Here is a 12,172-nt window from a genome sequence, read left to right as displayed (position 1 = left end):
GGCTGTCTCTGCAGCTGGGGGTGTCATCTCTGCGGCTCATGTTGGAGCCTGAAACCCCAAGGGCAGGCAATCAAGGCGTGATGGATGTAAGTTGGGGAGATCAAGGGGTTGGAACCGCCAAGTGCAACCCGAAGCCTTAGGAGGGCTTGCGTCAGCGAGGGGACACACAGAACCTGGCCCAGGAGTCAGACGAGCTGGGGGCGGGGCGGGGGGAGGGGCAGTTGGAGACCCAGCGCTGATGCTGCCTCAGGCGGAAGAGGTGAATCAGCAGGTCTGCAGGCGCGCGCGCGCGCGTGCGTGCGCGTGCGTGCGTGTGTGTGTGTGTGTGTGTGTGTGTGTGTGTTACAGAATGCCGCTTTGTCCCCTCCACCTGCCAGACCTCCCAAGAGTGTTTGTGCCCCCCCCCAACTGGAAACAAGCCAAACAAGGGAGTCTGGGAAATGTAGTCCAGCCTAGCCTAAGGGACAGGCCACAGGGCCATCAAGGGGGAAATGTCACATTTTCCTCTATATACATCTGGATTTTTAAATTCTCTTACAGTGTGACCCTAAAAATGTATTTATTATGAATGAAAAAAAAATTTGAAAGCCCTTGGTGAAAAAAAAAAAACAAGGAAAGAAAACTCTTCCTCCCAGTGAGATCTAACGTTTGGATTTCTTGCTGACGGCGTCCTGAGAATCTATTTCTCCGCTGCTACCCACCTGGCCTGGCCGCGGCCACCATCGCCTCCTCCCTGGGCGACTGCACTCACCTCCTAACTGCTTCTGGCCGACTCTCACAGTCTGGTCCCCCTTCAGCCAGAGTGCGCTTTTCAAAATGCAAATTAGATGCTGCTGTGTGCCTGTTTAAAAATGCTCCAGTGGCTTCTCATTGCTTTCATTATGAAGCCATAAATCACAGCTCCCCACTCTGATCCAGAAGTCGTTGTAACACTCTCCCTCTGTCTCTCTCCCCCCACCTCTTCTCTCTCGCCTTTAGTGGTCGCAGAGCCTTGTGGGTGCCATAAAGTTACCATGCAGATTACAGTAGTTCATGGCTGGCTACTGGCTGACCACCTACCGTGCACAGCATTTGCTAGGTGCCTTGACGATGTCATCTGATTAAATACCCACGGCATGGGGTACAGGCTAAAAGCTTTTCCTGTGCCCGGTTTGCAGACAAGCACACCGAGACTTAGGGACGTAGAGAAATGAGCAAGGGGCGAGCGGCACCACCGGGATCGGAGTCTGGAGTGTCTGACCCCCATACCCATGAGCGTGATGTTCAGAACCATCCATCCTGGGGACAAGTCTTTCCTTCCCTGTCACACCGCCTCGTGAGTGGGTAACGGGCTTTCCCCGGGGCAGTCGGCTCTGGGAGGGTAGGCATCTGAGCCACGTCTCCAATGCCCCGCATGGAACTCGCGCACATTAGGTCACTGGTGTTTGTTGAAAGCGTGACTGTGCTGGTGCCGTGCTGGGTTCTGGATTGCAGCTAGGGTTATTAGACCTCAATGATGCAGTCCTTGCTCCCAGGGCTTGTGCTGTGGAGTAGGGGAGCTGGTCTCACGCTCTGTCACTAAGTCCCGGCAGGGTGCAGGGGGGCGGCACGTGTGAATCAGCCCAGCCTGGCCCCCAGTAGGGAGGTGTGGAGCCCAGAGAGGCAATCAGGGGGTATTTGCAGAATGGCCGTGGGATGCGAGTCACAGGAACTGAACAACAGCCTTATCTCGCAGACTCCCACGTAGTTCTGCTTTTGGGGGCTTATCTGTGCTCCGTGGCCAGTAATGGGGTAGATCGGTCCTGCCCACCCAAGCTCTTAGAAGAAATCAGCGCAGCAATATAAGTTCCTCCTACCCAGTGGTAAACAACTGTCCTTTGTCCTGGGTGGTGCTGCCCGGCCCTCCTGCCCTCCCTAAACACTTACCTTGTTGCCGACTTGCTGTGTTAGGTCCCACTGATGTCATTGCCTGTGGGACAACTGACCGGGGACTTGGCATTTTCTCAGCTCTGAGGACTAGGCAGACACTTTTCATTACCAAGTAAAGGGAGCCGGTCAGTTTGTCTGTCATGAGAGTGCTGGATCCTGAGTGGTTGGTTTGTTGGGAACTTCCTGTGTACTGTGCGTGGATCGGCCGCTGTGTGCTGTATTCTTTAATCCTCAGGGAATCCATTCTAAAGAGTAGGACACTGAGGCACCAGGAGGCTCACTTGTCCAAAGCCCCACAGTGCTCACTGCTTAGAAACTAGCCTGAAATGCCTTCTAGAGAGTTCTAGGGCTCCAGTTAGAAAGCATCAGTCTCCAGCCTCAAGGAGAAAGGTTTCCAAGGGCAGCCACTGACGCCCTTAAAACAGGAGGTGTGCCTCCAGTCAAGACTGCACCTGCTCATGTGTGCGTGTGTGCGCGTGTGTGTGTGTAGGGGGTGGGTGAGGAGTGAGTCTTCTGCTAGATGTGTACCCCACTAACCGGTGATAAACAGGGCTATGGCCTTGGGGCACAGGCCTCACATACCACCCATCCACCTGCTGAACACCTTCAACTTTCAAAATTCATTTTAAAGTTGCCATGTAGTAGATAGAGTCTTAATCCCCAACGTGCAACTATTTTTCTGAGCCATTTCTACCATCGAGGCAGGCTTTTCCTGAGGCAACCAGGTTGGAAAGGGGTCACCAGGAATAAAGCTATCACTGAAGAATAAAGCCAAATTGGTCATTATTGCCTGGGGCAGGGGGAGGGGGAAGGACTTCTCTATTTTCACAAGCTCCTTCCTGTAAAGAATATTTGAACAGTTTCACTAAGGCCTGCAGTACGATGGCTCTAATGTATCCTGGCTTCCTGACACCGTGGGTCTTCATTATTTCAGGTGCACACGAGCATCGTGAATGGGAGAGAGAAATTAGGTATTTAGTGTTCTTTGATGGAGTTTATAAGAATCCCGATTAGGGGCGCCTGGGTGGCTCAGTCGGTTGGGCATCCGACTTCGGCTCAGGTCATGATCTCACGGTTCGTGAGTCCCGCATCAGGCTCTGTGCTGATGGCTCGGAGCCTGGAGCCAGCTTCGGGATCTGTGACTCCCCCCCTCTCTCTGTCCCCTCCCCAGCTCATGCTCTGTCTCTGTCTCTCACAAAATAATTAAACGTTAAAAAAAAAATGAAAAAAAAAAAGAATCCCAATTAGTCATTTTGCAGGCTTTTAAGAATTCTGTGCATCATCTCACGCTGCCTTTCAGAGCGCTGGAAACACGAGGGCAGGCATTCTTGATGGATTCTGGCTTTCTGATTTACTTCTCCCCAAGGTACTTAATCAAGGAATGCAAGCAACTCATTTGGCTTCTCAACGCTTCCTCTCCTTCCCCGGACCCTGTTGTGAAGTCTTCCTTGTTTTCCTTCTGCTTCTAAGCCATTTCAAGGACAGGGGTCTGGGCTGAAATGATCTAGAAAGTGACCTCTAGAAGTTGCTTTCTGCCCCAGCCGGGAGGGTAGAGCCTTGCTCCTGCCCGGCCCGGTAGAACCAAGCCTTGGTCACCAAGGACGCGTGAAATAAACGTCTGTCTGTTGTTGTGGTTTGTTCCAGAGCTGGTGATGTTGCTGGAGTGGTGGTCGGGCACGGAATGCATCATCCATACAGACCCCCAGGCCTACCCCAAGTACGGAAAGGAAAATGCCATCGTGGTTCTGAACCACAAGTTTGAGATTGACTTTCTCTGTGGTTGGAGCCTGGCCGAACGCTTTGGGGTGTTAGGGGTAAGTTGGATTCACATTTTTCCGCCTCACACACTTCCCTTGTGCAACACCATGGCTTGCCCTTTTCTCTCAACCACTCGGGATTGCAGAAGCATTAACAGTTTCTACCTGATGAAATGTTCTTAACCAATTGCTTTTCATTCCTGCTTGGAGTCAAGATGAAATTCTTCTTCTTTTTTTTTTTTTAAGTTTATTTTTTTATTGAGAGACAGAGAGAGAGAGAGAGAGAGAGAGAGAGAGAGAGACCCCCAAGCAGGCTCTGCACAGTCAGCACAGGGCTGGACCCCACGAACCGTGAGATCACGACCTGGGCTGAAACCAAGAGTCAGATGCTTAACCGACTGAGCCACTCGGGTGCCCCAAGATGAACATCTTCTAATGACCGACAGTGATATTTATTCAGCGACGACTGTGTGCTAGGTATTTCATATACCGTGAGTTTATTTGCTCCTTATAGAAACATTTATGAATAGATGATATATGCCCTCCCCTTTTTAACGACCTAAGTGACAGAGGGTTTAAATGATCTGCTCAAGCTTACAGAGCTATCAAGTGGATTTGGACTCGGGCTCCTCTGGTTTGAGGCCCCGTCGCGCCCTTCATCTCTGCGCTCCGCTGCTTTCCCGGCTACCGGCCAGGAGTCATTCCAGGGTGCACCTTCCCCTCTGTGGGCTTCAGCACTCTGAGTCCCCAAGCCAGAGAGTTTCAATGTCAGAGTTGAGAATAAATACGAACTTCTGTTTCCCGTCCCCAAGTAGTTTGACTTCTTGCACGCCTTTGGGACTGGGCTTTCTCAGTTGACTTTCATCATCTTGAAAACATCGCGTTGTGTAGTCATGCCCAGATCCAATCAGCAAATTTGAGCTGTCTAGGTGCTTAGGCTGAGCCGTCCCGACCGGGATGAGGGGTGCCGGCCTGGGGCAAGGAAGGGCTGGGACAGCTTGAGCGAGAACTCGGGGCTCCTGTTTGGCACCGTCTGCGGGGAACAACGCCTGCAGACAGACGGGGTGTCTACTCACATTGTTTTTGGACGAGGGAGAGAAAATGATAGTGTTCAGAGGGGCAGAGATTGAAGCCTGGGAGGCTGGTGGGTTGATGGGGTCCACACGTCTAACTCATTGGGGAGGCCGCCTGGGTCTAGTCCCTGATGTGCCTGCGGAGTCTCAGAGACGCCAGCAGCACTTGGGGGGGGGGGGGCGCCTGTGACTGCCTATTTGGGAAGACCCTTCGTGAAGGAGGACTGCACTGCACGGATTACATTTTGTATCTGCGTTTAAACGTTGATGCACTTTTAAATTGGGGGCAGAAGGAGAGAGAAGGAAATGTGTTTAGAATCAAGTCCCATTCATGTCTTTGGGACAAATGAGACTCCTTCTTAGGCACTGAAACCATCAAAAGGCAGGCAAGGTCTTTAGCAGTTTTTCAAGAGATAGAAATAGTGTGTTCCTTCACCGTTGCCACCTTAAGACTTCGAGAAAGCTGGGTTGCCTATGAGCGAGTCACGGAAGGGATTTCTAGGAAAGGGACAGGCCTTCCGGCCAACGGTTTTCTCCTTTGTTTTCCTATTTATTCTTCCAGTTCTGCCTTGGTATCTATGCGCACATGGGTGTTAAATATGTTTTCAGGAACAAGACCAAACACTTTAGCATCTGCCTTTCTCCGTTTCGGGCTCCTGGTCTCAGCTACAGTTCTGTGCTTTGATTCTCTGCGAGAGGAGACCACCCCCTAACGTGTCACAATCCGAACCCCACCACGGAGACGAATGGTCAGACAGGGTCCTTCTTCTGCCTTGGGAGAAAGGGTGCCTAGTCTCTCTGCGTCCTGACTGCTAGAACGTTCTTTCTACTGCCTCCGAGCTAGACTTCCTGGTGTGCCAGCGTCCCCCCAGGCCCGGGACTCCGGGTGTGGTTGAGGGACAGTCGGTGTTTTCCAGGCTTCCCAAGGCTTTGGGGGTATTCCTGCTCAGGATGTGAGCACGCATATGATCTGGGTGGCACCGTCCAGTTCACGTCGTACCCTTGTAGCTCGATGACCACCAGCTCTTTCTGGGTACTTATTCACTGGATTTTGCTATTTCTAATTCTTAGGACATTGTCATTATTTACACTCCATAAACTCCCAAAGCCTCAGTTTGGCTAAATCATTTGTCCCAGGAGCGTAACTAGCACATCTGATTTCAGAGCTCTGCTCTTCTCCCCCGATGGTGGAAGGAGGAAGAGACGCAGGGGCCCTGGGGACGCCGGAGCCTTTGCGTCAGAAAATGACCAGGGCCACCTGAGGACAGGGACCAGGCTGGAGCACAGTGGTAAGAGTGCTGATGGCCGGAAGGTTATTAACAGGACACCCCCATCTGGCCAACAGCACAGGGACTTCTCACCTCCAGCTGTGATTCTGTAAACGGATACCCTGTCCGTCGGGTTTCCTTCCTTACTGTTGAAAACTGAGCAGCCAGGGTTGCCTGTGAGGGGGTGTGAGCCCCGGCATCAGAGACTGTTCTAGGAGCTCGCAGGTTTCGGAGGCTGCCTGGCTGTGAAGCAGGTTGAAGCCTCAGCCTGGGGTGAAGAATGTCCCATTCTCACTGGAATTGGGGAGCCCTACTCAGTGGGGCCTCAGCTTCTGGAAGCCCCAGAGTCCTCGCCGGGACGGGAGGGAGAGTACAGCCGGGGACGGGAGGTGGCCGCCTTCCCCTGTCCTCCAGCACTGAGCACCGGCCTGTGGTGTGGCTGCACTTTCCAAGGTCGCCTCGTGCCGGCCAGGTACCTGGTGCCAGGAGAGCTTGATGGAGGTGTCAGCGACCCTTGTCGGGGTCGGGGGTTGGGCCAAGTCAGGGGGAAGCCGCCAGACTCTTCTCCCCGGGGGCTGCCCTGTCTGCGCTGCGGGAGACAGTTCACATCCACACGTGCTGCTCGAGCAGCCGAGGTCCAGGCAGCAGCCGTGATGCCAGATGAGCCGCTTGGCCTCTTTCCAAAGTGGCACGTTTATTCCTGCCGCCCTTCAGCGGCCACAGAGCAGCGTCTTGTTACGTTAATTGTTCAGTAGTGCCTTTGGCCTTAAATCACCTGCCCCCCAAAATAAATGACTAAATAAATAACACGTGACAGCGAGATCCTTCTGGAGTCTAAGGAGCTCCAGAGCTTCTTAGAGAAGCTTCTTAGAGAAGAAGGGACAAGACGGAGTTCTTGAGGGGGCAGTTTTCACCTGCCCGTGCAACTGCCCACGAGGATGTGCGTTCATAGTGAAGCCGTGAAATTTGCCGAAATTCTTGAGAATGGGGTCATTAAATATGAAATTGGTTTTGGGGGGAAAGGGGTGGGATTTTCTTAAAAAGGAAAAAGACTTGTTGCCTTTTATAAGCATCTGAGGACCCACACGGTCATCCCAGTGGCCTATTCTCCCCTCAGAGCTGGCACTTCGTGGCACAGGCCAGGGTTACGGCAAAGGCTCCAGTTATCACTTTGAAGAATACACGTGCTTCCCTCCTGCCTGGGGACGGGCGTGGCCCGTGGACAGTTAAGAGCATGAATCACTAAAGCGTCCAGCAAAAATACAATGCAGAGGGGCCGGGTTTCCGGAGCTTCCGGAAGCTTCTCTTTCTGTCCCAGCAAAATACATACGTGTCACTTCATAGTGGCCCTGGCAGGTCACCCCAGGTCATATTTGTTGGGTCTTTGAGCGACACCAGGTGCCTGGTGAGCGTTCCATACACAGAAGCGGCTATGGTCAATATTTACCTGCTGGGTAGGTGCGGCCTGTAGGTTAACGTGGAGGCCAACTGGGATATTGTTCTTTAGATTGTTAACGAGCCCGGATCTGTTCTATCTGTGGCAGTGAGACAAGCCACCAAACACAGCAGCTTAAAACAATGAACACGTATTGGCTCAGCCCGTGTGGTCTGGGATCCAGGCACAGCTCAGCTGGGGGTCCCGGCAAGGGTCTCTCGGGAGGTTGTACTCAAGCTGCCGGCCAGGGTGGTGGTCTCATCGGAAGGCTCGCCGTGCGGTGACCTGCCTCCACCCTCGTCCCTGTGTTTGTTGCCAGGCCTGACCCCTCCCCTGGGCTTCTTCTCAGCTTTCCCCTGGACGTGGCCACTGGCTTACCCCAGGGGGAGCTGTCCCGGAGAGAGCAGGAAAAGGCCCCCGAGACAGCACCCACAGCCTTTTTGTGGCCAAAACTCCAAAGTGGCATCATCGCTTGGTCACGTCGTATCTGTCCGAAGTGAGCAGATGAGTCCGGCCCACCCTCCAGGAAGTAGGGTGGGTTACAGGAGAGCTTCGATACCAGGAGGCGAGGACCACTGAGGCCAGTGTAGACCCTGCCACCACACCACGGCAGGACATCTGCTCTCAGACCTCACATAAACATAGTATATGATAGCTCAGCCTGAGAACAGATCGAATTTCTGTTGCGTTTCTTCATATAGGGAGAAGTAGAAGGAGAGTAGTAGAATCATTACCCTAAGCAGAGGGCACCGTGATGTCCCTCACAAAGCTCTCAGGATGGCGACGACAGCCACTGAGGCATCTTCAAAATACTTTCCCAACAAAAGGGGACCGCATTTCTGTAGATGATACCACTGGGCATTAGGGAGATACAAAGGGGGATCGGAAAATACAGTCCTTGCCTTCAGTGATTTTGTAACCTATCAAGAGAGGTAAGGAAGGAACTCACCTGCCACAGGACACAGGGGGTTGAAGAGGGTGACAACATGGGGCTGAGCGGTTCCCTTGGGGCGGCAAGGTGCGGGTGGGCGGTGGTGATACTCGGCGCATTTAACCACAGACCAGTCAGCCCTACAGCACTATCCTGGGGGCCTCCGTCATTCCGAGTGTCACCCCTTTGTTAGCCCTGGAGGGCCTGGGGACGAGCTGGGTTCACTGTGTACAGGTGGGATATTGGGGGGTGAGTTTGGGTATTTGGGGCAGCTCTGTTGACCAAACTGTGGGGAGGGGTTTCAATATTTTCACAACCGATGTAACATTCTGGTGCCTACCAGCACATGGGCTGTGGGGCCCCTGGGACACAGGAGACTTCCAGAAGGTGATAGCACTGGACCAAGGCCTCAAGGGCATGATTTGAGGAGCCACGGGAGATGTAGATGAAGGGATGATCATAGAGGTGGGGAGGTGCCTAAAGGGAGACCCTGAGAGATAGGCCCCCGTCTGCCAGGCGTCACGCCCCTCTTCGCCGTCTGGGCGTGGCCAGGAGTGCGTATTAGTTTTCCCACTCGTGTCACGGGCCGCCAGCTCAAGGCCACTGTGGGCTGCTTTCAGACTTACTGAGGCAAGTCAGAAAGAAGGGTGTGGGCAGGCTGCTGCCATTTTGGCGGACCCATCTGGGCCGAGGTGGAGGCCTGCACGGCTCCGGGCAACACGGCCAGCAGATGTCATAAAGCCCTAGGAAATCACTCAGGGGCTGAAACAAGAACGGAACCCAAAGTGTTGGTGCCCCGATTTAATTTTGCCAAGACGTTTGTGGCCCGCAACATTGAATATGGTTCTCTCTGTGAAAGGTTGACACGTATCTGAAAACCAGCATTTCTCCATGTTTGATTACGAAAAGGAGCCCTTTTCTCACTAGAGGTTTCCTGCAGGAAAAATACCAACGCATATTTGTTTAGAAAGGCTGCACGACTGTTGTTACCTATAAACCTCCGTCAACTATAACATTCCTTCAAATTGTAGGTTTCCTGGGTCTTGTGTTCAAACGTGTAAAACTTAGTAGGAAAGTGGACACTTTGAGAGATGAATCCATGCCTTCTGTGCTCAGATATCAAGAGCAATTATTTCTTTTTCCCTCTACTTACTCCAGAATAGTTCTCTCCTGAGGATGGCAGGGGAGACATAGATGTATAGGCAAAACAAAACAAAACAAAAAAAACACACACAAAAACCCAATGTCTTAGAGTCGCACAGATTGGGACTTGGAACCCTGACTCTTGCATTTACCAGTTGCACGACCTTGGGGAGGTTATCTGACTTTTCTGAACCGCAGTTAATAATTCCCATTTATGTGGTGTTGTAAGGGCTTAGTAAATATATAGGGCTTAATGGCTATATGCCTCGGATTAATGAGTATAAGTAAAATACTCAGTTCAAGTGCCTTGCACAAAGTAGGCGTGCAATAATTATTAGTTTCCTTAACCCTAATTAGTTTCCTTTCATTGAATGTTTTCATCTTACGAGAAGGAGGAAAGGGTATGGAAGACAGAAGAGAGAACAAAGGTTTTACGAAGTGGGCTTTGGCTGGTGCTAGACCCCCAGGCAACCGACACCTCCCCCATCCCATCATTTTTGTGCAATGCAAAGTGCGGTTGTATTCGCTCTCTCTTGGTTTCTTCATACATGGCAGTCAGGTTCCTTTTGGCCCCAGAGAGATTGGAAGTTTCTAGATGGGGAGAAACGTTTTGTTTTCCTTCCCATCAGATACATCTGCAGCTATGGTTTATCAGCTCCCTTAGGGTGGGTTTGCACCACGCTCAATGCCAGTATCACACGGCGTGAGGGAAGCATGCTCCCCCCACCCCGCCCCACCCTCAGGGGCTTGATCAGCAGCCTCCATATTGCACTCGGGTACCACCCACTATACTAAGAGTGGGCAGGGATGCCACTCTTTGCCTCTAAGTATTGACCTATCGGGCCAGGCATGCGGGGATCTGGCATGACACAGATAAGGAGACCGAGAGAATAGTGATGAGGGGAGGCCCCTTACAACCCGGGGGGCCTCATGACTCACTGGCTAAGGACACAAGCCAGCGGCTCCGTGGAAATACAGATATGCACCTTGAGTTCTTAACTGAGTATATTCCTGGCCATGTTAGCATACACTTTATTTTTAAAAGCGTAGTGCCGAGTTCGACACACCAAGGTCTTTTTTTTATTAAACAGGATCCTCTGGCAATGTCTTTAACAAGCCAGGGTTGGATTACACCAACCGATCGTAAATCCAGACTTGTTTACGCAGCCCTACCATGGGGCTTCCTCCCTGCTCTTCACACAGCCCTCAGCAGACCTCCCAAGCCGGTGATGGGAACCGGCTCTGACTGTGCTGGGCCCCAGTAACTGCTCCCTCTTTGTCACGCCCGTGTCCTAAGGTGCTCGGGGCCCTCCATGCCCCCATCTTCCCTGTGCCTCTTCAATGGCTTATCAAACACCTGCTGGTGACAAGAGGTTGGCGGTATAGCTGTCCTGTTACCTTCTGCCCTTGCGGAGCGCTGGTCCCCCAGCCCTGCCCCTGGATTTCTTGTGCTCTGTCTTTCCATCTGGCCAGGCCCGGGGCCACCTGGGGCAGGACTCAGGAGGGCCATTCAGAATAGAGGATGGGAAGGGGACACACGGATCTGTGCTCAGGAAAGAGGAGCAGGGCATTGCGTGGGGGTGGGGGGGCTCCTCTCTCATCTGCTTTACAGGGAGCCCCGATCCGCTGAGCAGAGTCAAGTGTGATAAATACCCAACGCCCGAGAGTTTACTTTGCCTGCAAATGCCCTTTCCTTCCCCACTCCGCATCTGCGCACCAGGCAAACTAAGGAGAGCTTTGGGTTTGGTAAGGGCAGGGGTGTAGACTGGGGAGGGGGGACGGCGGGCGGGAGGAGATGCTGTGAAGAGCTTTGAGTGTCGTGCTCCACCTGGATAAATGGCGCACGTTTATTTCCGGTCGAAGAGAGATGAATTCTCAGAGAGTGCTTTTGTCTCTTGTTTGTTTTGTGCATTTCCCTGTGGCTGTGACTAATTGTGGAACAGTGTTCGTTTTGTTTTCAGGCTCTCCAGAGATTTTTCTGGTAGTGCGAGGTCCCCAGCATTTTCTTTTTTAGCATCAGAGAAGGGAGACAGCAAGAGAAAGGAATGAGGGCAAGCAGAATGAGGCCACGTGTACGTTACCCCAGTTGGCACGAACGGAGTCTCACCTTTTGACGTGCACACGCGTGCGCACACGCACATACACGTACACACACGCCCGGCTCATTGTTTTGAGCTCTAGTCTTATCTCCTGCCTTTTATTGTAGTGAGCGACTTACATTTCAGAGACACGTTCCAGCCCCATCTTTTCTATTCTTGCACCGATCTCTTTTGCCAGAGAGCACGTGTGCTCCGCTCGTTCGCAGAGTGGCACAAGTAACACAGAAGTTGGTAGCTTTCTGTTTCTCTCCTCCCACGACACTTTGAGCGTCTCAAGGCCGTGGGTAACCTTATTCATCTCTGTGTCCCCAGCACCTGTCACAGTGCCCAGTACAAAGGAGGTATTTAACAGACACCTGTTGCATAGACTGAACAGAATAGGGTTTTTTTAAGTGTTTTTTTTAAATGTTTATTTATGTTTGAGAGAGAGAAAGACAGGGTGTGAGTGGAGGCAGGGCAGAGAGAGAGGGAGACACAGAATCGGAAGCAGGCTCCACTCTCTGAGCTGTCAGCACAGAGCCTGAGACGCGGGGCTCGAACTCACAGACTGCGAGATCA

At 52.3% G+C, this 12,172-nt stretch overlaps 1 protein-coding gene across 10 annotated transcripts in view; it reads left to right on the top strand.

The window, feature by feature from the left end:
* AGPAT4 (1-acylglycerol-3-phosphate O-acyltransferase 4) overlaps positions 1 to 12,172 on the top strand; it is a 127,734-nt gene that overhangs the window by 93,206 nt on the left and 22,356 nt on the right. For all 10 annotated transcript variants that reach the window (XR_007462908.1, XR_007462909.1, XM_049654556.1 and 7 more), the window contains one exon: positions 3,553 to 3,722. Coding sequence is in view for 8 of the 10 variants with exons in the window: in XM_049654556.1 (XP_049510513.1) it covers positions 3,553 to 3,722 (170 nt within the window). In the remaining 2 variants the exon portion in view is untranslated. The remainder of the gene's footprint in view (positions 1 to 3,552; positions 3,723 to 12,172) is intronic.

This window comes from Panthera uncia, assembly GCF_023721935.1.
Source record: "Panthera uncia isolate 11264 chromosome B2 unlocalized genomic scaffold, Puncia_PCG_1.0 HiC_scaffold_24, whole genome shotgun sequence".
In the NCBI taxonomy this organism is placed as follows: Eukaryota; Metazoa; Chordata; class Mammalia; order Carnivora; family Felidae; genus Panthera; species Panthera uncia.
The sequence above is the reverse complement of the archived record's forward strand: the minus strand, read 5'-3'. Positions and strand labels throughout refer to the sequence as shown.